This window comes from Solanum verrucosum, unplaced genomic scaffold, assembly GCF_900185275.1.
Source record: "Solanum verrucosum unplaced genomic scaffold, falcon-dt-bn FXZP01000282.1, whole genome shotgun sequence".
NCBI lineage: Eukaryota > Viridiplantae > Streptophyta > Magnoliopsida > Solanales > Solanaceae > Solanum > Solanum verrucosum.
Window position 1 is genome coordinate 81941 of NW_026020198.1, and position 26450 is coordinate 108390.

Here is a 26450-nt window from a genome sequence, read left to right on the forward strand (position 1 = left end):
GAAAAACGTTGAAAAATATATATTATAACTGAATGTACGTAAAGACACGAAAAATGAATTCTAATAATATTAAGGTTGAATGATATTATTTTTTTTAATTATTATTATTATAATAATAATAATATAATGAGTAGTTAATTTAAAATTATATGGAACCAATTGATTCTTGAAAATAAATTAAGCATTGCAAGTTTTAATTTAAAAGACTTAAATTTCGTTCTATGACCCATGTCACCTGTATAAATTTTTTAAAAACGTTTATGAGTCCACCACTCCCTATCCTGTTCTGTCTCGTTGTCATTCTTATATTTAAATATGGTTATGGTGAAAGAAAAAGTATGTCTAATTTCAAAATAAGATCAAATCAAAACAAAAATAATCTTATCAAATCAATTTATATGCTAAAGTAAATTAGTTTGTATTTTGAGTTAATTTGATTCTATTAAATATACTGAAAAATAAGTTTATTTTTTAATGTTAACAATTTTATAAGTGTTTAAGTTATTTTAACAGAAAATGTATTTATCGATATTTTTTTATCAAATGTATTAATTATTTAATTATGTTTTGAGAATCATATATTTATTAGGAGTAAAAAAAATGAAAGAAAAGAGAGGTGAGTAAGAGAGAGATGGTAAAAAGGTAAAGAAGTGGATCCATTATCCAAGTGTCAATTTACATTAATTAATGGAGGGTCACACAACTATTGTTGGTTGAACCTCTACCATCGTAAAATTTTTCCTCTACTGAAGCATCTTGTGGGAACGTAAGAAATACACGCTTAAATTCTCGTCAAGTTTAAGTGTATTTTCAACACATCTTTCAGCTTTTTATAGAGTCTCATGCTATTACAAGAGTTTGAGACATACTTGATATGCTATGTGGCAAATCGAGAATGAATTTAAGTTTAATTAATTAACTAAAAGAGTGTTTTTAAAAATATTTATAGTTTGAAAACGAAATTAACAATTATGCCAAGTTCGAATGTGATATAAAAAATAATAATACAGAACGATGGCTATTTCTGGAATGATATAAAATAGCTGCACATGGTGTCCACCAGAATGTTGTCTCATTCAAAGATGATTGGTGAAAATTTGAAAATAAAATAATATCAGAATATTTAAATCTATCCCGCTACCTACTCCTTTTGGCCATAGAAAGCTTTGAGAATTATACCAGACACGAAATAAATTATACATGAAAGATGCAACAAAGATCTATGCTCTGCAGTGAGCATCAAATTCAAATTTTGTGCAAGAATCTCATTTTTTGATAGCACAAAAGAAAAATTTAAGCCAAAAAAAATTTGGATGGAGCCAAAGACGCCGATGAGCGTCAATGGCTGACTCAAGTGCCTCTCAGAATACCACATGATCACCTATTACACGACTCACTAACTTTACTTGTGACTGCTTCTGTAGTAGAGTTTACTATACTTACTATTTCAGTTGTAGAGTTCTAAATTTATGTTGTTGGCATTGCCTCAAGTGAGAACTGTTTTTGGCTTGTTACCAACCTTCGTGGTAAAATAAAAGTGTTGTAAGATTTTGAGTTATAATGATGAGCCTTTAGTGTAATTTTGTCCAAATTTCAATTAGTTAGTATATTTTTTCTTGCTACTAAAATCATCTCAGTATTAGTAGATGGAACACAATAAGCAAAGCCAGCAGAAATGCAGGGGAATATCTCAAATTTGATAGGGGCAACTGAAAAATAAAGTTCAAACTAACATCCAAATGAAATATACAACCAGAAGGTGCCAATTTTTTACGTTTAAAATAGAACTGAAACCACGTATTTCCAGAGGTACAAGTGTGGTTTCTGCAATGTAATGCCTTTCTCTATTACCTTGTCTATACATGCTCGGTGTTAACAACAACATACCCAATATATTCCCGAAACAAGTGGGGTCTAGAAAGGGTGGGGTGTACGCAGACCTTACCCCTACCTTTGCGGGGTAACTGGGGTAAAGAGGTTGTTTCCTATAGACTCCTGGCTCAAGACTCTGTTAGCTTTAGAAAATATGTATACAAGTAAAATTCTTCATCTAGATTCAACTTCCAATCAAATGTCAGCGCATGTTGATTTCACCAACATTTTCTTCATTCTTGCTCTCCGTTTCTTCCACTTTTAATCTCTGCAAAATTGGAAGAAAGTTGGAATATAATTAGCCTGTAGTTACCATGTATATTTTCTCGATTGATTCTAGACTCAAATTTCCTCAATGTAATACAACTTCTCTTAAGCCAGATCAGAGGATTAAGATATTTTATTTGAGAAGAAATGAGACAAAATCATATGATAGAGAACGAATCATTAAGCATTCTTAAAACTTCTACACTTCTTCAGTTTCTTGCATATAACTTAAATCTTTAAAAAAGATATCCTCCTCTCCCATCTTTTCGTTCTCAAACTACGAATAGTTAGAAATCACGAAACAAACCTTTGCTGCCGAAGAGTTCTCATTTGACAAGCGTGCAAACATTGTTGTATAGAGCTTTGCATCTCTCTTGTTGCTCTCTGCTTGGAGTTGTTTTAGGTTCTTCTGTATCAGTTTCACCTCCCTGATCCGCAGAAACTCCTTGAATCATAACGGTCAAAAGAATTCTCCACCAATATTAAAGTCATGAGTTGCATTACCTGTTTTGTGGATCTATTTCTAGTGCCTTCTTGATATCCAGTTCCGCCAAGTGCAGATCAGCTGTTTCCATAAATGCTTGTGCTCTCCTATATAATGCTTTCACATTGCAGGACTCAACTTCTAAGACCTATGACCGATGGGAAAGGATAAGGATGAAATTAGGCCGTGCTTCGTTTTGAAAAGACAGATTGCCAATTCATTAACATGAAAAGGAAGAATGCCTTTAATCAGCTGATACAGTATGCACTGATATGACTGTTTTTGTCACAATAAAGCATGCCTATCCATCCAAATTACATGAAAATAGTATTGTTCAATTGATTATCTTGTTATGTATGTACTTTACCTTGGAACATTGCTTGATTGCTTCCTGGAAATAATTCCGTTTGAGACATGCTGCAGCACCATTCAACCAGCATGACACTCTCAATGATTTAACTATCTTTTGATCATCATCCTCAAAATGTTCATCTTCATTAATACAATCAGTAGCCTGAACGGAAAAAAAAATCCAAATGAGAAAAAGCATAAAAATTATAGAGTATCTAACAAAAGTTGCACATTCTTAACATTGATGACCAATTCACTGAGATACCTTCTCATATTTCTTCATTGCTCTTTGATACTTTCCGTTTTTGAAGAGCAAGTTGCCTTCTTCTTTCTTCCTCTGGGCCATTTGGATTCTCTCATGCTTATTCATTTCCCTAGGATCTTTTTCCTAGTTCCCAAAAGGAGAGTTAGAGTTTTGAGAAATTTGTATGTATCAACCCAAAATAAATACGAGAGAAATTTAGTAAAATGGTCTTGTGCAGCATCAAAATTTTTCCCATTAAGAGATTATCAACTTCACGAAAATAAGCACTCTGTCCAACCCAACTAAGCTGCCCTAATTTCACTACACTAAGCAGTTTAGCACCCCATCCATCCCAATTAAAGTGTCCTACTCTCACTTGATGATCCAAATTACCAAACACTAGAGTGAAGATTACCATATTCAGAGTTTTAGCTACGAAAGGCTACAAATTAAAATAACTTGTTAAATTTGACCTGAAATTCAAACTAGAGTAGTTAACAGGACAGGATTAGTCGATAGGGGGTTAAGACTTGAAAATCCAAACATCGGTTATTATGTGAATCAAATTACTGGAACTTTCTTTTTTGGTTCGGTGAAATCAAATTACTGTAACTTGAAGATAAGGCATGGACAATACATCTAATAACATAATTCCAAACTAGAAAATCTTTAATACAGAAAAACATAAGCATCAAATCAAACCTGATTTACACAAGATATAACAAACAAGAGAGGACTTCTCTATGAAGAGAGGAGACTTTATAGATGTTCCGGAGAAGTATCGTTAGAGTCGATTTAGTTTCATAGTACGTGCCAGTAAATTCTCACAAGAAAAAAAAAACACAGCAATATATTTACAAACTTAATCAATCAGTTTAAGCAATTACATCCATTAACCTTTTGAGTAGTGTTCAGGTTTCTTCATATGTTCAATCCTAGAAAATTAACTACATTTGCCAATCAGAACTTTGGGCCACTTGTTTGGGTCATTTACACATCGTATATGAGTTCTAACCCTACATTCGCTGAACCATATGTACTAAGCGGCTAAACCAAATATGTCTTAGCAGATTACAGACTTCCATCAGAAATTACCTTTGTGAACTCCAACATCTCAACTTCAAAAATTATGGTTGAGCATGGAGGAACCATAGCAAGATCCCGCTTCACTTCAGTATTTCCAAACCCATAGTCAGGTTTAACTGTCACTATTGCATGTTCACCCTTCTTCATTGTAGTAACAGCTTGGTCCAGTCCAGCAACGACTTGTTCTGCATGCAAAACAGTACAACATAATCATAGCAAGGCAAGGTTCGTAGGCATAAAGTTCAAGAAGTACAGAAGCATCACTGAAGACTTGGCATATATGCAGGGTTTATTTCATATGGTTAATTCACATTACACAAAATCTAAAGAGTTTGAGCTTTCAGAAGAAAGCCATGCAAGAAATGCACCTGATATAACTTTTAATTTATGACAAAAAATCAAGGACGTACCACAAAAACCTCATTTTAACATAACAAACCTTATTACCTTGTGATTTCAGGGAGGATAATGGGAATAAATATATCAGATGCTTAATTATCAGCCATAAGTAAACTTTGAATTTGTTCTAATGTACAGACCTTCATCAGTTATAAACTTCAGTGCGTCCTCTCCATCAAAGCCTCTTTTCTCAAGCAAAGTGCCGTCCACAAGCTTAGCTGTATACCTAACTGGAGATTTGAAACAAAAACCAAGTAGTTAGTAAATTCCCCATACTCGAGCTGAATTTTATTACCAATTCTCAAACTGGACCCAGCGTTAAGCTAATTCTGCAGTTATGCTTCCCAAAATAGAGCACACATGTGTGCCTTTCACTGAGCAAGAGTAAGGCAACATTTCCATATTTGCCGTCCCCTTTCCTAGGGTGATGAAGGACGCAATATGACGTTTGATGAGAAGTGAAAAGAGTAGTATTAGAGTACCGCTAACATCCATCTATAATCTATTTAGTCTTCTTCATGATACATTAATCCACTTTCATTTCAACTAGGTTAAGCTATTTTGTCTTTGTCGCTATTTAGGGAACTGTTGCTGGCTTGCTGCCGTTACTTAATTACCACTTAACTAGGATTTGGCCTCCAAACTTTAACCAATTTTTAGAATATTGTCTTCACTTTATTTATTTTTTAGGTCAGGCTGTAGCAACCATCAATTTTTCAGTGTTTTTTCTAACTTTTATAGAAGTTTAACTAATTATTAATTTAGTAGGAGAGCTTTCTATTTTTAACATCAATATGAGGTTTCCCCACAACATATTTGTGTACAGTCTCTGTATTACATTAAAGCGACATCTAGTTCACGGACGAGTTATGGAGAGATTATAATTATTGGCTTGCAAGCTGATGAACAATAATACTTTGATTGTTAGGCAGGGATTATGATACCAAAGTCAAGGATTACCTTTACCAATTAGTATACATGCATAAGTTATAGTTTTAAAAACAATAAACCAAAATTATTCAGATTTCTTACTAATATGATACTATCATAATTTTTATTAATATAAGGCTTTTAGTTGTATTCACTAAAGTAATACAGCTTGTTTGAACTTAAGGGTATTTTTGTTAATTTAGGTTCTCTTATATGCCTAATACATGCATTGTTATTCACACTCCATCCCGCAAAAAAAAAAATATGGTTAAGTAACATAATATCAACTATCTGTATTTAATTTCCTCAAGGGCAAGAAGGTAACATGCACATAATTCTAAATACTTACTTGTCACAGCAGCACCTTCATCTGCAGTAAGAGTGCCTTCTCCCTCTTTTAGAATCTTCTTTAAAACTCCCAAATCACCAGTCACATTTATTACCGGCTTGAAAGAAACTAGTTCAAGATCAATACTCAGAATAGAACTTGGAGGAATTGAAGGGACGCCACTTTCAGAGTCCTTATCCCTGTCAACAGAGGCATCTGCAAAGATGATGGGGTAAAGAAAAATTTTAGGGTGAAAAGAACTGTTGGAATTTTTCAGGCTGATAAGGAAGGATGGGCGATCATTCCTGAAGCATATCTTGCTATCATAAAAGTGAGGAAGATGCACACCAACTTAAAATGATTGCATGAGTTCTTCAGCGTAATTTCCCTCGCAGTTTTCTTGCATTTAACATGGCACTTACAAAGGAACAACATGAAAATTCCATATGTTGAGGAAGCAAACTATGTTTATATTGGTTTTCCAGTTCCTCTGTACCAACATAAGTCTTTGTGACATGGGCCAAGATACATACATACATAATACGTATATTTTAATTGTTGAAGGCATAATTAAACAAATAAAAGTAAGTTTTTAGATGAAATTGTCACAAACTTCACCATAATATCAGAGCAGAAAAGATCATTCAAGTCTCTCTATTCCCCATTATAGAAAAGAATTTCCACATGTTTGGCCCATAAAAACGAATATCATGCCCGCACGCGAGAGGGGCTTGTTGAAGACATAAAAGTATGTTTTCTCTATAATCTTTTAGATGAGATGGTCAAACAGTATAGGATGACAACATCTAGTAAGAACAGATATTGAACAGAGCCACAGTGTAGTTTAATGTGTTTCTACTTTAGTTGAAGAGCATGTCTGGTATAAAATCTTTATTCATGTCTACTCCACCCATGTAATGTGGTCAGCAGACCTTTTGTCAAAGTGAGCACACACATTATGAATGTTTGAACTAACAAAAGGTATGTCATATAGGACTAAAACATTAAATTTGTGAATGTGAACTATTTTCTCATGAATTAAATGTCTAAAATTCCCAGAATTATTTCATACTGTACTATCTGAAACTCTGACCATCTGACAGATTTATGATAAGAAATATTGATGACAAAAGTCAGCACCTTTGAATACATTACATAGAACACTTCCAAACCTAATAATTAAGGCGACTCCATTAAAATGGAAAGAAGGAAGTATCTTTCTAGCTCATTACCAACAAGGTGACTAGACAGTACTGTACTAGAAAATCACCTTTAACCTTAAAACAACAAAATTAGCGATAAGACAAAAACAAAACCGAAAGCCTAATAGAGGTAAAATATGCCCAGATCCCAGTTTCTAGTTGCACTCCACTCAAAGATCTCACAGCCAGCTCTTACCTAATAGAGGTAAAATTAGACCAGATCCCAGATTCTAGTTGCATTCCGCAAAATTCGAAATGAATCAGAATGTACAACTGTCTACTACCATTTTCTCCTGTAGGAACACATGTCATACATCATTAGGGAAATAAGGAATTCCTCTCATTTGATACACTTAATTCGCTTTTGTACAACATATTGTTGTGAAAAATAGCAATAAGTGGCAATAACTCCCAATTCATCTCCCTTACACAGATATCGTGATAATTTTTACATGCCATTCAAGGACTAACATTATGATAAAACTATACAGACAGAGCTATCTTTCCATCTGAACAGCACAGTAGGCGACAGCTGACAGGTCCACTATTCACAAATAATCTACTTTCTTTATCTAGACTACTTTATTATCTATGAATTATACTCCTGATACCCACTCCCTCCCCCAAAAAGGAACCCCAGCTATCAACCCAAATAATGCTAGCAAAGAATGAGTTGGGCAGACGTACACTGAGGTTGAATAAGTAAATTCACTTTCTCCCCTTTTCTCATCGTTTTGATCGCTTTTGGTAATGCTTGACAAAAATGGCCTAAATGAAAACAGAGTTGGTTAGTCAAATATACGGAATATACTATCAGTTGATACTTGATAGCACAAATTTGTTGATCCTCAAGCACAAAAACAAAGATACCAAGGTACCATCTTTGACATAAAACTCCACTCCATGTTCAGATGTTTTTGCAACAGTGATGCCGTCAAGCACCCTCACCACATACCTCACTGCAAAATCAAGGACATCTTATCTATAAACAACTGATAAATGCAATATCACGAGTAAGACCACATAAAATGCAGATACTGGCACTAGCAATATTTCTTTTTCTTTTGGTTTCCTGATAGTTAATTCTTTTTGGGTACAAACTAAACACAGAACATAATCAAGTACCTAGAACTTCATCCAAGTCACCAGGAGGTCCTATCATCTCCCCCTTCTCCAAAATTTTCTTGATAATACCACCATCCTTGCAGACATCCACCACTGTGATCCATGATACGAGTTCGACTTCAAACTGAACGACACTATTCAATGAAACTACATCCGAGTCTGACGATCCAAAAGCAGTTTCCGAAGGCAAAGTGAACAATGCTCCTTCACCTTTCCTCATCGTGACAATGCCACGGTCTAAGCCAGCAGCAACTTTCTCTAACCAACAAAAGCAAACTTATTAAGCTTAATAAATAGAAACCAAATAATGGATGCACAAACTCAGTATCAACAAAAGAAACTACTTTTTCCTACAATCTCTTAAGCAAATTATAAGGAAAAATGGTAAGAGAAATGGCCAATTATAGCAAAATAAACATTTTTCGCAACTTTAAACATTATTATTAATTATCAACTACACACCAATATAGGAGTAATAAGGTAACTAGACCGAAGGGGAAGTTGTATGGGGTAAATTACTGTGAACACGTGGTCGCATAGGATGAAGACGTACGATAGTAGGATAATGATAAAAACAGAGCTGAGTAAAGACTCCAGAGGCAAGCGATCTTCAAAGAATCACAAGCAAGAGTAATCGGGGTTGTTATCGATATCAGTCACTTCTACCAAAACCATTGGAGTTGTTGGCGATGAAGGAAGAGACCCGTGGCCCGAAGGCACGTTAGAAGAAATAAAAGACTTGTGGCCTGACGCACGTTAGAAGAAATAAAGGAATTATGGCACGAAGTCATGAGAGGAGAAAGAAAGGACAGACGCATCAACTAATTCCGTACAGGATCCCGTAAATCACAACAGATTTACAGTTGTGCACATAATGATATACCCAGGTGGAGCTTTTCTATTGGATGACGTACTATAGGGTCCAAGCAGAGCGATTTCATATCTTGATGTATTCTACATTTCTATCTGTTGTCTATAAATAGCTGAGTTATTCATTTGTAAAAAGGTTGGATTTTCAACAATACAAAGCACTACATTGATATTCTTGCATTCAGAGCTCTCTCTTATAACATTACCAACTAAGGCAATATTCATAAAATCATACATATAAAGACCTTTTATTCTGGAACCAACACTGTCACCGGAATCAGGATTGAGCAATGATATTTTGACTTCACTGTTCCATTTGCTAATTTATTCAAATTATTATTCTTTATACATTTATTCACTAATGTTTTTGCTTACTTAATCTAAATCTTAGAAGTCGAATCAATCCGCGTGTCCTTAACCTCGTAAAAAATTCATTTTTCAAGTAAACATAAGTAACAAGAGTAACCAAGAACTCACCTTGACCAAGTTTGAATGTAACAGGTTCACCTTTGTCCCTGGTGGAAACAGATTTGGTTCCATCATGTAGGATACCAACATAATGAACTGCAACACAATAAATAAAGTAGAAACATTTCAATTAAAAACAAATATTCCTTCATGGTATTTGACTGGATATGGAATTCAATAACATAGAATTTCACCCAAATATTAAATTGCTGATATGTATTGATAGAAAAGTTAATTTTGATTAAATAAACTAATCAATTTATCTTGAAACTGTTGCGTCGATTAAATTTCAGAATTACCGGTGACTTCATCACCAAATTCAGGGGTCTCCCAACCCTGACCATGCTTAAGAAGCTTCTTCTTGAGTCCATTTGAGTTAATTTCCCTTTCTTCACCAACATTGAGCGGTGGTGCTGATTCTATCTCTTCACCTGGCTCTTCATCCAGTTCATCATCTTCATCTATAAATGCTTGGGCATTGGCCATGGAAAATTCCACCATTTTTGTTACTTCTAATTACTGTTTACTAAGAATTTATAACTTAAAGCGGAGTTCTATGAAGTGATTTATACGGAGGTCGGAGGTCGGAGATCGTACGCCGATGAAAACCAACGGAGGAGCAAGTAGAGCGGAGTGTTCGCGTGCAGTGACAGTAGCTTCCAGTAACTACGAAGTCGTTTGAAGTGGGCTGGGCTTTGTATAGACTAAAAGATTGGATCAGCCCAACACACTTCCTTACAAGTGAAAAGTTTGTGGCTTTCAATAGAACTATGTTCCTTCGTACGTTTACTGTTATTGATTTTGAACCTTTTAGTGAAAATTTTGGAAATGATAAATCGAGTCGAACAGAGGAAAAAACTTGGTTAGTGATTTGGTTTAAAGTTTAGTACTGAAAAAATCGATTACTGGCCACGAATTGTATTGAATCTCCCCTATATTGGCTCTCACTTTTTTAGTTTGACTCAATTATCGGTTGACTTTTTATCGTTATGAAAAAATTTCATTTTTCCCTCAACCTCTAATGGAGTTTCTATAAAAAGAAAATATTAAATTATAGTTATAAAGTTGAGAGGCGAATTCAAACTTTTTTATTATTTAAGAATCTGAAAACGTGAAATTTACTCATTTCACACTAAAATTTTATTAACTACATTATTATAAGGGTGTGCATTCGGTTTGGTTTTGTACTATTTGGTTTGGATTTTTCAGTTTTTGGTTTTGAAGAAGTGTAACCCAAACCAAACAAAGTAAATTATTAATCCAAAACCAAAAAACCAATCCAAATTAGAATTCGGTTTGATTTGATTTTTCGGTTTAATTCAAATAATGCACACCCCTAACTACATACAAGATTAAATATGAGATGATTTACTAACAATAGGGAATGAAATATGAATGAACTCAAGAGTAATATATATGGAGCTTAAAATGACATTAAAGACTTTTATACATTGATGTTTTCAGCAATTCACGGTTGGTTTTAAAGTGCGACTGGTTGTTATAAATGTTCTTTACATCGTCAACGCATAAAACTTAACTCAAATTAGGATGAATTCATGAGTGATTACAATGAAATGTTGACATTGATAATTACAAATTGTGATACTGATACATTTGTTGATTACAAGGGCTGGCAAGACATCCACCTTGTGAGCATGGCCAGACATTCACGAGGCTTATATTCTGGTGCAGTATGCCCTGCTCCCTGTTAAATAATAAAATTAACAAATCAATTTTAACACCAATTATTTGACAATCTTTCTAACTTCAGACTAAGAAAAAAGAAGAGGTAAAAAGATAGATTGAGAGACTAGTTTCCTTGCCTTCACTGTGGCAAATGTCATCTGATTTGAATAACTTCTTGTGTAACTGAAATCGTGCCAACGAAAGAAAAGAAAAACGGTTCAGCATCTATACAGTGACAGAGTTTACGACTAATGTATCTTGAAGTGTCCACAATGTATGTCTTTCATCAAGAACTAACCCGGCAACTTGATTGTCAACAGTCCAGGCTCGCCAATCATCGACAATTGAGTAGTTAAGAGATTTTATCCATGCTTGAGTTGATCGAAAGGTAACAACCTTGTCATGATCTCCACTGTTCAATTCAATAAAACATTAGAGAAGTTGTTAGTTTCACATAGTTATTCCAATATTGTTGTAAACACAATTAATATCTCAACTCAACCTGTATACAAGAGATCTGTAACCTTTGCTACTGAGGTTTTCATGATAAGGTATGCTATTTGTGACCATCTTTTGGAATTGCAAAGTTGCACATCTCTCCCATTTTCCGATAGTCCCCTTTTAATGAATGAATATGTTAGTCTGAGTTTAAGTTCTACACATTGACAATAAGAAAATAAGTAAAATTCATTTAGTTTTGTGTCATACCTTCCGGATGTTGAGGGCGTCTCTAACTTGATCATCATCAGCCCAATGATCAGAATGTTTGTACCAAGTATTCTATAGTAATAGCACATTGTAAATTCTTGTAATCAATATAGCAGATACAAAAATCAATAGCCTAAAGAATGCAATATTGTATAGATAATAATTGAAGATGGAAAGGCAAATACTCACGCGACATTTTAGTCCAGGAAGATTGTTAAGTTCATGTAACTTCTCATCAAGAGATCTTCTTTCGCCAAACAATTGGTGTGGCCTTGGCGAAAAACGCTTACATTTGGGCTCCAAAATATGGGGCTTATTAATTCCTTTAAGAAGCTGCATATAAGATCAGTATTTTAATACCAAATAAAACAAGTAGATCATATTTGATTTTGCTTCAAATAGAATCCAACCTCTTTAAAAGTCTGAACATCTTGCAAACACAGTGAATTGCTTGGATTTATATTAAGGTATTCTCCTTTACAATTGGTATTCAAAGACTGGTTCAGAAAAGTAAGCCAATAAGTGTAAGTAAAGTTAATGAAAGTGTACCGATATGATACCGAAGAAAACCCAACCTCATAGAGTTCATCAGAAATAAGTCCCATTCCATGAGCATATGGAATCTCATAATTGTTTTCACCTTCAAAAGTCATTGGATTTCCGAGTAAATATCCCTGAAAAAAATGTTCTTTTTATTGTGATATTGTTCTACGTACATTGACCTGTAGGATAGGGATGGCAATGGGGCGGGGTGGGGCAAACCCGCTTAAACCCACTAAGATTTCTACCCTCCCCGCTTCGTCCCACCTAGCATGATTGCCATCCCTATGTAGGATCTCTTCAGCAAAAACTAATATGTTTCTATGCAATCTTTAGCTGGGATAGGATAGGAGGGCAAAGGATGTTCATTACAGAATAAACATTTGTTATAGCAATCTCATTATGAGTTGCCGTTTATCCCTAAGGGGAAAGATAATTTATATAAGAAAAAATGACGAACCTTGAGATTGATAAATGGTTTGATTTCCATTTCATTCTCTGCAATATCAAGGGCAAAATGTTATAGGACTAAACCAGCAAAGCATGATCCAAGAAAGTAACTTAATGCAAATATAGTCTTACTACTGGCTATAATTTGACTAATAATGGGAACAACCATCCCCGAGTACGAGTCTCCACCAATGTATAATGGATTCTTTAGAAATGCTGGGTGATCTACAAACCACTGCAAAAACATTTTGAAGTTCAGCAAAAAGTTCAGACACCTAAAAGGCGGAGAAACTAAGTGAAATGTGATACTCACTTGACACTGATCCAACATCGGTAATGAGTTGCATTAGATATACAAAAGTTTTTCAATACTAACAGAGGTCTTAGACCTCCTATGCTGACTGCGAAATCACAAATAACGATAAATGTAATTACCTTGCGAAGGAACTGATATGCATGATCACTTGCTTGTAAATCAGATGATTGTAGAGCTGCTGGAGTTTTCGCGTAGGAAAATCCAGTGCCCATCGGCAAGTCTATGAAAATAATGCTTGCCACCTAAATTCCATGATATTTTTAACATTCTTGAATTGTGCACAAACTTTATGTACATTACACAGTACAATTTCAGTATCAAATACTCTCACCTTTGTCCATGAGTAAGGATTCAGTATCATTGTAGGCAAACTCCCATTGTATTCCACTGCCTCAAACGTTATTGGTCCTTCATATTCATAGTTCCAAAAGTTTAGAAAGTATAACTTAATAGCTTGTTAAATGCCAGAAACTTTTAGGATTCAAATCAACTAATTATACTTTTTATTTGTGGTATTTAATCTAAGTTGTCAATGATCTGAACCAAAATATTTTTCTTATTTAGCTTGATGAAGCGTGATCAACAACATACCTATAGTTTAATTCCACAAGTGGGTCTAAATATAGTAGACGGACCTTACCCCTATCTCGTGAAGGTAGAGAGATAGTTTCTGATGGACCTTTGGCTCAAGAGTAGCAAATTAAAGCAATTATGAAAAAGATTACATGCAGTGAAGCGAACATGACAACTAATAAGAAAAGCAGCATAGAGATCATTTAGAGAAAAAGAATAGTAACATTAACAAGGTAATGCGAAACAAAAATCAAAGAACAAGAAATTAACTACGAGAATAGAGCTAGTAATACGACAAACATGGAGCTCCACATTAACACCAAGCTTATCCCGCAAAAAGTGAGACAATGTTGTACTATATACTAACCTTCTACCTAATTCACGACTTCTATACCCTCCTCTCTCAGGTCATGTCGTCAGTAAGTTGAAGATGAGACATGTCATGTCTAATCAACTCTCCTTAGTACTTCTTCGGCCTACTTCTACCTCTCATCATATCCACTATTTCCAACCCCTCACAACTCCTCATTAGAGCTTTTGTGCATCTCCTCTTCACATGTCTAAATCATCTCAGCCTTGCTTCCTTTATCTTGTCTACCATGTTAAGAATTTCCACATCAGAAAAGGGATGAAAATTTGATCTCCTTATATGGACTTGGACAGCCTCATGAGCTAGCTTTTGAGATTGAGTTAGGCCCAAGATCCATCTCTATACACCATGGAGATCACGCCCACCTTGTCCTAGATATTTCTATTCCTAATCTTATTTCTCTTTATATGCCTATACATGACACATCCATCTCACCGTCCTCATTTTCAAAACTTGCATATTCTAAATATAAGAGTTGTTAACTGACCAACAACTCAACTCATGCAAAAGAGTCCATTGAACCACTACTGTATAGTAATTATCTTTTAAGTTTTGGTGGTACCTTCTTATCAAACAACTTGAAGCATGATGAAGAGGTGTAAATCAAAGGTTAATTACATTTTTTTACACTATGAATGAAACTTAACATGTTCAATTGAAATTTTTACTAGGTTACCTATACATACCAATCTCATAGATAATGCCAGATAGAGCAGAGCAACCAGGTCCTCCAGTGATCCAAAGCATTAGAGGGTCAGAGTCTGGATCAGACTCCGACTCTATAAAATAATAGAATAATTGCACATCATCTGAATCACCAACTCCTACATACCTGGAAACACCAGTCAATTATATGAGTTTTAAGTAAATCACTTGAAAAACATAACTCTAATAATTCCTCACCCAGTTTCAAGTTGAAAAGGAAGGGGTCCTTTAAATCCTGGAAGAAACTTCACTGGAGAACCAGCTATTGCAGGCCTTGAACAAAGCTCTGCAACAACAAGAACCAAAAATAAATAACATAGCTCTGTTTTTGTCATATTTCTTCTACAACAGAGTTTTCTTGAAGCTTAGTTTGTCATATATATTACTCCCTCCGTTTTATAAAGAATGACCTGGTTTAACTTGGCACGGAGTTTAAGTAAAGAAAGAAGACTTTTGAATCTTGTGGTCCTAAATTAAAGTTATGTCAAATGTACAAAATTGCCCTTAATCTTGTGGTCTTAAACATGCCACGTGGAAAATAAAAAGTAAAATGTTACCAAAAAAGAAAAAAGGTCATTCTTTTTGAAACTGACTAAAAAAAAAGAAGGTCATTCTTTGTGAAACGGATGGAGTATATTTATATATATCTTCTACTACTTATATATAAGTGGCAATAAGCAGACATGCTTGCCGACCAAGGGCATCTTTGGAATAACACTATAATTTTGCTATGATATGTTGTACATTGTAGGATCGATTGTTGGACGTTTTGAGATTTTGACACAAAGCCCAATGGTTTTTTTGCTTAATTCAAATAGCAGATCATTCATTGCTTTTTTATGTTTTGATTTTGCCCCGGATTTGATCTTCTATTACATGATTGCCTGCAGATAATTTCGTAAATATTGCAAAACCAAAGGATGATTCTATTTAAAAAGGCATTAATTGATGTCAGAGAGTACACCTGCCAAGTCCATTAACTTTTCCACAATTGTGATCCCACGTGCTTATCCTTTATTCATAGACATATTTTTTCTCTCTCTCTCTTTATAAAAATTCTATATTCACAATTTAGCTTTTGTTAATTAAAAAAAAAAATCACAATGAGCTTTTGTTAATAAAAACAATCACAATTATTATTAAAAATCGTCCACTTTAATGTATATAATATTTTTGCAGTAATGAGATAATAAAGACAATTGTAAATTAATACAATTTTAGTAGTTAATATTTAATAATTAACAACATTTAATTGACTCTTAAAATTTTATTTGTGCCATATACATTGGGATAAGAGAAGTAACATATATTATAAAAATTTACTTAAAAAGTACAATAAATTACAATAATCAAAAGAAGTAACATGTAATATTTAATTTGGAAACTACGTATAAAGTATTGTAAATCTCAATAATTAACAACATTTGATTGACTCTTGAAATTCTATTTGTGCTACATACATTGGGATAACAGAAGTAACATATATTATTAAAAATTTATGTTAAAAGTACTATAAATTACAATAATCAAAAGAAGTAACATGTACTCCTAATATTTAATTCGGAAACTAAGTAGAAAGTATTGTAAATCTCAATAATTAACAACATTTGATTGACTCTTAAATTTTATCTGTGCTACATATATTGGGACAAGAGAAGTAATATATGTTATTTAAAAATTACGTGAAAATACTATAAATTACAATAATTAACAATTTAAAATATTTAAAAATATTATTAAAATTTAATTGACTATCTAAATTCTATATGTCACATAAAGTGATACAAAAACATAACAAATATAGGGCCCGTGCTAGCACGGGCACTTGTGTCTAGTCTATATATAATAAGTCACAATGCAAATATATATAAAGTATTTAGTTACATTGTAACTATCTTGTTAGCTTTCAACCAAAAGCTAACAAGATTTTTAGTTACATATTTATTATTTGGTTAAATAATAAATATGTCATTGTATGAGCTATTTATTACTCATTCCTTTTGAATTTGTTAATCTGATTTTGATCTAACACATAGTTTACGAAAGTAAATTAGATTTTGAGAAAAAACATTAAGTGATACTTGAAGTTGTCCCAGATTTTCAAAAAAACACCTTAACTTTGTGTGCGTCCTATTACCCCACAAAACATTCAAAATCACAATAAATACACATTTTTTACACAATATTTCCACTTTGGACAAAAATATCCTTCGAATGTGCAATTTCTTAAAAACAAAAAGTCGGACCCATTATTGATGTATTGAAGGATGCTTTGGTAATTTCTTATGATGAATTCGTTTTGTTTGTTTCTTTTAAATTTATTTTACTATACTAAATAATTGTATAAAATATTATGAATCACAATAATTAATTACTTAAATATTTAAAAGATATAAAAATATATAAAAGATCTGATTGACTCTTCAAATTTTATCGGTGACACAGAAATTGGGACAAATGAAATAATATAATATTATTTGAAAATTTCTTAGAAAGTACTATAAATTACAGTAATTAACAGCTAGAAATATTTTAAAGACAAAAAAAATTGATTGAATCTCAATTTTTTTTTAGTATTACATAAATTGAGAAAGAAGAAATAACTTCTATTATTTGAAAATGGCGTAAAAATATTACAAATCATACAATAAGAACTAACAATTTAAAATTTTAAAAGACTTTAATGCTTTATACTTATTCTATTTCCACTTTGGACAAAAATATCCTCCCAATATGCATATTTTTTTAAACAAAAAGTGGGACCCATTATTGATGTATTCAAGGATGCTTTGGTAATTTTCCTATGATGAATTCGTTTTGTTTGTTGTTTAATTTTTTTTAAATAATTGTATAAAATATTATAAATCACAATAATTATTTACTTAAATATTCAAAAGATATAAAAATATGTAAAAGATCTTATTAACTCTTCAAATTTTATCGGTGACACATAAATTGGACAAATGAAATAATATATATTATTTGAAAACTACATAGAAAGTACAATAATTTATAGTAATTAACAATAGAATATTTTAAAGACAAAAAAATTGATTGAATCTCGAAATTTTATTAGTACCACAAAAATTGAGAAAGAAGAAATAATCTTTATTATTTCAAAATTGCGTAAAAGATATTACAAATCATACAACAATAATTAGCAATTTAGAATGTTAAAAGACATAAAAATGTTTTTACCATAGTTAACAATAATTAAAAATTTAAACTATTTTAAATTAATATTAAAGTTTGATTAACTCTTTAATTTTGTCTTTGTCACATAAATTGAAACAAAAAATGATACATATTGGGCCCGTGCTAGCACGGGCTCCGATGTCTAGTATTATAATAAATGACAATAAATAGATAAGTATTACTTTCTCTATCATAATTTGTTAATTCTATGATTTGATTTTGTACAAAGTTTAGTTAATAAAATAATTATTTTAAAATAAATAAATTATAATAATATAAAATAAAGGGAAAAAAGATGAATTTATCCCCGAACTTTAATAAATGGTACGTCTATGCCCTCCGTTATACTTTGCGTCCACATAAGCCCCTGTCATCCAATTATAGGTACACACATGCCTCTCTCACTAACGGATCCCTCATTTTTTACACGTGTCTTAATCCTAATGAACTACCCGTTTGACCTTTTTTTTTAACCCATAAATCAACTATCCGCCCCATAACCCAATACCCACCCAAATTAACAGGTCCCATATCTCACACACAAAACCCTTGCCTAGTTTTGTGTTCCCCTGCAGTTTCTCCCTTTCTTCTTCTGAAATCACCAAACAATTTCCAAAATTGCTAGCACACCTCCACATCTCTGTTTTTGTGTATAACTTCTAATAGAAGTCAGTGATCTTCCCCTTGATCCTTGTTGGGTCATCAGTTGTTACTCCTTGTACATGAATTGTTCTATGTTATTGTATCTTTTATGGGCAATGGGAACTTGGTGATCCTATCACCCTCTTTAAGACAAAGAGATGTAGACTTTTGTTTCCACGAGCACTCTTCATTTTTATTGACTTCCTCATAATCCAATAATAATGTAGCTTTCATCCTCAGTCAAAGTCGTCACAGCAAGCATTTTGTCCATATCTGCTAACTGGCTGAGGATGTTCTTTCTTTAAGAGTAAAATTTCCTTGCAAACTTCTAATCTATTCGTTGAGTTTTGCTTTGAGTGCCTTCATTTTACAAGCCAAGATGAGGGAGACGACAGATAGATGAAAAATTGACTACTAAATTATGACCAACACACGATAGATTCGACGAAGACAAGGTGGAATCGACCAACAAATTGGAATCGACGAAAGAACTAGGCTAGGATTTTGTGTGTGAGATACGGGGCCTGTTAATTTGGGTCTTTTAATTAGGATGCCTTTTAGAGGAAATTGGGTGGATATTGGGTTATGGGGCAGATAGTTGGTTTATGGGTTAAAAAAAAAAGGTCAAACGGATAGTTCATTAGGATTAAGACACGTGTAAAAAATGAGGGGTCCGTTAGTGAAAGGAGCATGTGTGTACTTATAATTGGACGACAGAGGCTTATATGGACACAAAATATAACGGAGGGCATAAACGTATCATTTATTAAAGTTTGGGATAAATCCATCCTTTTTCCCTAAAATAAATAACATAGCCCTGTTTTTGTCATATTTCTTCTACAACAGAGTTTTCTTGAAGCTTAGTTTGCATATATATAACAATATATAGATAAGTATTACTTTCTCTATCATAATTTGGTGATAATAAATCATCTTAAAGGTGTGTCTGGTAGGAAGGAAAATGAGCCAAACAAATTCAAGATCAAAATCCAATTTTTGCTCCATTTTTTCTATTGTAGCCTACCCTATCGACTAAGAATTGAAAGACTTGGTGAAATAATTCATATAACCCCCCCCCCCCTCCCCTCCCCGATAAAAAGTCAAAGAATCTTTTTTAAAAAATAATTAAATTTAATTAAGCTAATTTAGGGAGTAGAGAATACAAGATAGATGAATTCTTTTGCATCTCGATTTAGTTTTTGAAAAAAATTTAGAAATAACAATCACCTTCCAACTAACATTTTTGATTTTATACAAAATATTGTTAAAAATAATAATCTATATTTTCAGAGAATATATATGTTCTGGGATGTAAATCTTTTCCATGGGAAATATTTTCTTAAAAAATATTATCTAGTCTAGATAAATAAGTAGGTAATCTACATATTTTCTTGTGTTCCATCAAGAGATTTATTTTCAAGAAAATATTTTTCTAAATTTTTTTTTTTTTATTAGAACATGAAATGATTAAAAGATATGTTTCACAATATCGAACACATCTTAAGTATAAATTAAAAAAACTTAAAGTTAATTTATTACTAATTAAAAATATATTGACGTGTATCACTATTCTTAGAACGAATTAAAAAGGAAGAGTGTTGCCTAAATTTGAAAGAGAAAAAAAACGCCCTTAAATTTGACGTGAATAATTACATTAATCTCTCAACTATTGACAATCTTAAAAACACTCATTTTTATGTCACATCTTATCCACCCAAACATGGATCATATATGTGGTATTTTCTATTGATATGACACACACATAATATATATAATAAAATAAATATTTAAAAAATATTTAATAGTTAAATCCTATGAATTTAATAATTTAAGAAGACCTTTTTAATAGTAATAGTTTTTTCTATTTTATTTTACTATATTAGTACACACATGGGTGGATAACACGTGGCATAAGAGGGGTGTTGTAATATTATTTAATCAAGTAGAAAAGTGTTATAAGGTTATCAATAATCAGGAGATTAAAGTAAAAATTCACATCAAATTTAAGATTGTTTTCATATTTATCTAAAAATAAAATACGAGACAAAAGGGACATTACGTGTTCAAGATGATTTGCAAATACCAATTTTTAATCATCTTGAATTTTCGTCCTTGAGAATTTTGTTTCCTCTCTTCCAAAATGTATCATTGTTTCTCTTCTTCTAGCAGAATCAATTGACATTGTGATGTCTAATTATTTGAAAAGATTTCAAGTTTCATTTATTGTTGGTGTATAAATTTTTGTATCATCAGATTAAGTAAATTTACAATTGATGAGAGGGATAAGAATCCCGTTCGTTACATGGAGTTCCTAGGGAGGGTAAAAAATAAAATAAAATAAGTAAATTTACAATTATAAATAAATTTTCATAATAAAGCCGATATGATAGTCTGAAAAATATAGTATTAATCGATCATAGTTGCTTAAATTACACTAATAAGTAATATATAATGATAAGTAAAACTTAAATCCATTAGGGAAAATAATACTGCGTAAACTAACACAGAACAAACATGATATTCATACAATTCACTCTGTCAAACATTTCGAGGTTACTGGACATTGACGTGCATTAATAAAAAATAATAATTAATAAATAAAAACGTAGACCAAATGACAAATTTTGTTTAATTTCTGGGACTAGAGAAGACAAGATGTACACAGTCTTATCCCTACCTTTATTAGGTAGAGAAAACTGTTTCCTATTGAATCGACAACCCTCTTTTTATTCATCTGGACTTGAGACTGACAATGAGCTCACACGATTAAACAATTGTAATACATTTGTTGATTACAAAGGCTGGTAAGACATCCACCTTGTGAGCATGGCCAGACATTCACGAGGCTTATACTCTGGTGCAGTATGCCCTGCTCCCTGTTAAATAATAAAATTAACAAACCAATTTTAACAATTTGACAATTTTTTTTAATCAAGTGAAAAAATAGATTGATAGAAGGTTTTCTTGCCTTCACTGTGGCAAATGTCATCTGATTTGAATAACTTCTCGTGTAACTGAAATCGAACAAACGAAAAAAGAAAAAGAAAAAAGAGTTTAACATCTATAAACTGACAGAGTTTATGACTAATATACCATACGATAATTTTAAAATGTACGTCTTTCATCAAGAACTAACCCGGCAACTTGATTGTCAACAGTCCAAGCTCGCCAATCATCGACAATTGAGTAGTTAAGAGATCTTATCCATGATTGAGTTGATAGGAAGGTAACATTCATGTCATGATCTCCACTGCTCAATTAAAATAAAATAAAATAGAGAAGTCGGTATATTTCTGTTTGTAGTTATTCAAATATTGTAAACACAATTAATATATCAACTCAACCTGTATATAAGAGATCTGTAACCTTTGTTACTGAGGTTTTCATGATATGGTATGCTATTAAAGATCATCTCTTCGTATTGCAAATTTCTTGCACATCTCTCCCATTTTCCAATAGTCCCCTGTTACCAAATGAATATGTTAGTTTGAGTTTAACGTTCTATGCATTGACGATAAGAAAATTACTTAAATTCATTTAGTTTTGTGTCATACCTTTCGGATGTTGAGGGCGTCTCTAACTTGATCATCATCAGCCCAATGATAAGAAAGTTTGTACCAATCAGTCTAAAGCAATTGCAAGTTTATAAACAGATACAAGAAATCAATAACTTAAAGAATGAAATTACTATGTAAATAACATTTGAAGATGGAACGATGAATACTCACGCGACATTTAAGTTGATGACACTTTTCATCCAGAGATCTTCTTTGGCCAAACAGTAAGTGTGGCCTTGGTGAAGCAAACACACATTTGGGCTCCAAAATATAGGGAACATTAATTCCTTTAAGAAGCTGCATTCATATAAGGTCAGCTAATGCCCAAATAAAACAAGTAGATAATATTTAATTTTACTTCAAATAAAATCCAACCTCTTTAAAAGTTTGAACATCTTGCAAACACAGTGTATTATTTGGATTTATATTAAGGTATTCTCCTTTACAATGGGTCTTCAAAGACTGTTTCAGAAAAGAAATTAAGCCAATAAATGTAATCACAGTGTACAAAATATAACACTAAAGAAAAGCCAATTACCTCATAGAGTTCATCAGAAATAAGTGCCATTCCATGAGTAAATGGAATCTTATAATTTGCTTCGCCTTCAAAAGTCGATGGATTACCGAGTAAATATCCCTGAAATTATTTGAAGATATATAATATAGGTCATCCATTTTGCGTATCTTTAACCATTTGTGTTGTAACAACTTCATTATGAGTTGTGTTGGCAAGAAAAACAACAACCTTAAGATTAATAAATGGTTCGACTTCCATTTCATTCTCTGCATTATCACAAGGCCAACAAAATGTGAGAGCATAGTACTAAACCAACAAAGCATGATCCAAAAAAAGTAACTACAATTGTTGGAGGGCAACTATAGTCTTACTAATTGCTATGATTTGTGTAAGGAAGGGAACAATCCTGCCTGAATATGAATCTCCACCAACATAAAACGGATTCTTTAAGAATTCTGGATGATCAACGAACCACTGCAAAAAATAATCATATTATAGCAGGGTACATAGTTAATAAAGTTCATTCCTTTTTGAAGTTCAAACAGCTAAGTAATAATTACCTTGCAAAGGAACTGATATGCATGATCAGTCGCTTGTAAATCGGATGATTGTAGAGCTGTTGGAGTTGTCGCGTAGGAAAATCCAGTGCCCACCGGTAAATCTATGAAAATAATACTTGCCACCTAAAATTTCCATGATATTTTTAACATTTTTGAATTGTGATCAAACCTTATGTACATTACAAAGTACAATTTCAGTTTCAAATACTCTCACCTTTGTCCATGAGTAAGGATTCAGTATCATTGTAGGCAAACTCCCATTGTATTCCACTGCCTCAAATGTTATTGGTCCTTCATATTCATAGTTCCAAAAGCTTAGAAAGTATAACTTAATAGCTTGCTAAATGCCAGAAACTTTTAGGATTCAAATCAACTAATTATACTTGTTATTTGTGGTATTTTAATCTAAGTTGTCAGTGATCTGAACCAAAATATTTTTCTTATTTAGCTTGATGAAGCATAATCGACAACATACCTAGTTTAATTCCACAAACATGGTCTGGACATAGTAGAATGTACGCAGACCTTACCCCTACCTTGTGGAGGTAGAGAGATAGTTTTTGATAGAAAGTAGCAAATCAAAGCAATTATGTTGTGAAAAAAGAAAACACGCACTGAAGCGAACATGACAACCAATAAGAAAAGCAACACAGAGAGCATTCAGAGAAAAAAATAGTAACATTAACAAAGTAATGCGAAACAAAAATCAAAGAACAAATAAAGTTAGTAATACGGCAAACACGGTGCTCTAGTCTACCACCAAGCTTATCCCGCAAAAAGTGAGACAATGTTCTACAACATACTAACCTTCTACCTAATCTGCGACTTTTATACCCTCGTATGCCAGGTCAAGTATTGAAGATGATACATGTCATGTCTAATCAACTCTCCCTAGTACTTCTTCGGCCTATTTCTACCTCTCATCACATCCACTAATGTCAACCCCTCACAACTCCTCATTAGATCATCTGTGTCTCTCTTCTTCACATCTCTGAATCATCTCAGACTCGCATATTCATCTCTTCCACCATGGAGATCACTCCCACCTTGTCCTAGATATCATCATTCCAAATATTATCTCTTTTGGCACCCACACATCCATTTTAACATCCTCATTTTTAAAACTTGCATCTTCTTATTTAGCTTGATGAAGCGTGATCAACAACACACCTATAGTTTAATTCCACAAGTGGGGTCTAAACATAGTAGAATGTATGCGGACCTTACCCCTATCTTGTGAAAGTAGAGAGATAGTTTCTAATGGACCTTTGGCTCAAGAGTAGCAAATTAAAGCAATTATGAAAAAGATTACATTCAGTGAAGTGAACATGACAACTAATAAGAAAAGCAGCATAGAGATCATTTAGAGAAAAAGAATAGTAACATTAACAAGGTAATGCGAAACAAAAATCAAAGAACAAGAAATTAACTACGAGAATAGAGTTAGTAATACGACAAACACGGAGCTCCACATTAACACCAAGCTTATCCCGCAAAAAGTGAGACAATGTTGTACTATATACTAACCTTCTACCTAATTCACGACTTCTATACCCTCATCTCTCAGGTCATGTCGTCAGTAAGTTGAAGATGAGACATGTAATGTCATGTCTAATCAACTCTCCTTGGTACTTCTTCGGCCTACTTCTACCTCTCATCATATCCACTATTTCCAACCCCTCACAACTCCTCATTAGAGCATTTGTGCCTCTCCTCTTCACATGTCTAAACCATCGCAACCTTGCTTCCTTTATCTTGTCTACCATGTTAAGAATTTCCACATCGGAAAAGGGATGAAAATTCGGTCTCCTTATATGGACTTGGACAACCTTATGAGCTAGTTTTTGAGATTGAGTTAGACCCAAGATCCATCTTTATACACCATGGAGATCACACCCACCTTGTCCCAGATATTTCTATTCCTAATCTTATTTCTCTTTATAGTCCTACACATGACACATCCATCTCATCGTCCTCATTTTCGAAACTTGCATATTCCAAATGAAACTTAACAATTAACATGTTTGATTGAAACTTTTACTAGGTTACCTATAGGCTATACATACCAATCTCATAGACAAGGCCAGATAGAGCAGAGCAACCAGGTCCTCCAGTGATCCAAACCATAAGAGGGTCGGAGTCTGGATCAGACTCCGACTCTATAAAATAATAGAATAATTGCACATCTTCTGAATCACCAACTCCTACATACCTGGAAACACCAGTCAATTCAAAAACATAACTTTGATTATATGCAAACTTATTTCTGATTTAATTTCTCACCCAGTTTCAAGTTGAAAAGGAAGGGATCCTTTAAATCCTGGAAGAAACTTCACTGCTAAACCAGCTATTGCAGGCCCTGAACAAAGCTCTGCTACAATAAGAACTAAAAACAAAGAACATAGTTCTGTCTTTGCCATATTTTTCTTATACAACAGAGTTTTCTTGAAGATTAGTTTTTCATATCATATATATATACTCCCTCTGTTTCTATTTATATGTCACAATTTAAAATTTTACGTGCATTAAGAAACTAAAATTAATGTAACTTTATTATTTCACCCTTATTTAATGTTTTTTGAAGTCAAATTCCTTTAATCAATAGACATGAATTAATTTGTTTAGTTTTTCTATATTGATCAAATGCATATTTTCAAGGCTAATAACTTATAGACGTAAAATAGGAAAAGTAATGTCATTTATGCTAATTTTGTGAAATGACAAATAATAAGTATCATTTATTCTATAAGTGAAAATTTTGATTTTTGGATCATTTGTAGCTATTCACATATAGTTCAGCCACTTTAATTTAATGTAGTAAAGTAATATTATAAGTTCATTGTTATAGTTAGTAAAGTTAAATTACTTTACTTTGAATTTTCTTTTTTAACTTATTAGTATATATTCAGAACATATTCAATGAAATGATTAAAAAAAAAATCTTCTTTGCCAGTAATTTTTACACGTGATACTTTGGGGAAGTCATAAAGGGTGCGCTACTGTTG

The 26450-nt window shown here is 32.8% G+C and overlaps 3 protein-coding genes across 4 annotated transcripts; all 3 read right to left on the minus strand.

Annotated features, from left to right (window-relative positions):
* Nucleotides 1-1726: 1726 nt before the first annotated feature.
* Nucleotides 1727-10299, minus strand: LOC125829957 (peptidyl-prolyl cis-trans isomerase FKBP62-like). 2 transcript variants are annotated; one of them, XM_049509185.1, is made up of 13 exons: nucleotides 9926-10299; nucleotides 9636-9722; nucleotides 8289-8546; nucleotides 8042-8122; nucleotides 7851-7931; nucleotides 5983-6177; nucleotides 4844-4933; nucleotides 4314-4489; nucleotides 3240-3362; nucleotides 2991-3137; nucleotides 2644-2771; nucleotides 2447-2567; nucleotides 1727-2140 (listed from the first exon to the last, which is right to left on the minus strand). In XM_049509185.1, exons 1-13 carry the CDS (start codon nucleotides 10125-10127, stop codon nucleotides 2075-2077), a joined length of 1755 nt encoding a protein of 584 aa, XP_049365142.1. In that variant the 5' UTR covers nucleotides 10128-10299; the 3' UTR covers nucleotides 1727-2074. The 2 variants fall into 2 exon arrangements, with proteins under 2 accessions (XP_049365142.1, XP_049365143.1); XM_049509186.1 differs by lacking the exons at nucleotides 9636-9722; nucleotides 9926-10299 and having other exon boundaries at nucleotides 8034-8122; nucleotides 8289-8414.
* Nucleotides 10300-11247: 948 nt separating this feature from the next.
* LOC125829936 (serine carboxypeptidase-like 13) lies at nucleotides 11248-15347 on the minus strand. The gene is made up of 14 exons (XM_049509149.1): nucleotides 15173-15347; nucleotides 14956-15101; nucleotides 13658-13734; nucleotides 13446-13568; nucleotides 13143-13245; nucleotides 13021-13058; nucleotides 12596-12694; nucleotides 12431-12517; nucleotides 12210-12353; nucleotides 12021-12092; nucleotides 11815-11930; nucleotides 11611-11724; nucleotides 11438-11495; nucleotides 11248-11331 (listed from the first exon to the last, which is right to left on the minus strand). The coding sequence occupies exons 1-14, from the start codon at nucleotides 15307-15309 to the stop codon at nucleotides 11248-11250; spliced, it is 1398 nt and encodes a 465-aa protein (XP_049365106.1). The 5' UTR covers nucleotides 15310-15347.
* Nucleotides 15348-21571: 6224 nt separating this feature from the next.
* Nucleotides 21572-25872, minus strand: LOC125829969 (serine carboxypeptidase-like 17). Its single transcript, XM_049509199.1, has 14 exons — nucleotides 25729-25872; nucleotides 25512-25657; nucleotides 23660-23736; nucleotides 23446-23568; nucleotides 23257-23359; nucleotides 23114-23151; nucleotides 22907-23005; nucleotides 22744-22830; nucleotides 22540-22665; nucleotides 22366-22437; nucleotides 22156-22274; nucleotides 21948-22061; nucleotides 21780-21825; nucleotides 21572-21687 (listed from the first exon to the last, which is right to left on the minus strand). The coding sequence occupies exons 1-14, from the start codon at nucleotides 25863-25865 to the stop codon at nucleotides 21604-21606; spliced, it is 1371 nt and encodes a 456-aa protein (XP_049365156.1). The 5' UTR covers nucleotides 25866-25872; the 3' UTR covers nucleotides 21572-21603.
* Nucleotides 25873-26450: the final 578 nt, after the last annotated feature.

What these genes read in the sequence shown, in the direction of transcription:
- LOC125829957 (XM_049509185.1), bottom strand. Translation starts at nt 10,127, where the DNA reads ATGGTGGAATTTTCCATGGCCAATGCCCAAGCATTTATAGATGAAGAT. An exon ending in TACATTCAAACTTGGTCAAG is followed by an intron (nt 8,547 to 9,635) that starts GTGAGTTCTTGG and finishes TTTGTTGGTTAG; the next exon opens with AGAAAGTTGCTGCTGGCTTA. An exon ending in TGACTTGGATGAAGTTCTAG is followed by an intron (nt 8,123 to 8,288) that starts GTACTTGATTAT and finishes TTGATTTTGCAG; the next exon opens with TGAGGTATGTGGTGAGGGTG.
- LOC125829936 (XM_049509149.1), bottom strand. Translation starts at nt 15,309, where the DNA reads ATGACAAAAACAGAGCTATGTTATTTATTTTTGGTTCTTGTTGTTGCA. An exon ending in AACCATTTATCAATCTCAAG is followed by an intron (nt 12,695 to 13,020) that starts GTTCGTCATTTT and finishes CATTTTTTTCAG; the next exon opens with GGATATTTACTCGGAAATCC. An exon ending in TTTCTGATGAACTCTATGAG is followed by an intron (nt 12,518 to 12,595) that starts GTTGGGTTTTCT and finishes TTTCTGAACCAG; the next exon opens with TCTTTGAATACCAATTGTAA.
- LOC125829969 (XM_049509199.1), bottom strand. Translation starts at nt 25,865, where the DNA reads ATGGCAAAGACAGAACTATGTTCTTTGTTTTTAGTTCTTATTGTAGCA. An exon ending in TGGCCTTGTCTATGAGATTG is followed by an intron (nt 23,737 to 25,511) that starts GTATGTATAGCC and finishes ATGAATATGAAG; the next exon opens with GACCAATAACATTTGAGGCA. An exon ending in TACACAAATCATAGCAATTA is followed by an intron (nt 23,152 to 23,256) that starts GTAAGACTATAG and finishes GTGATAATGCAG; the next exon opens with AGAATGAAATGGAAGTCGAA.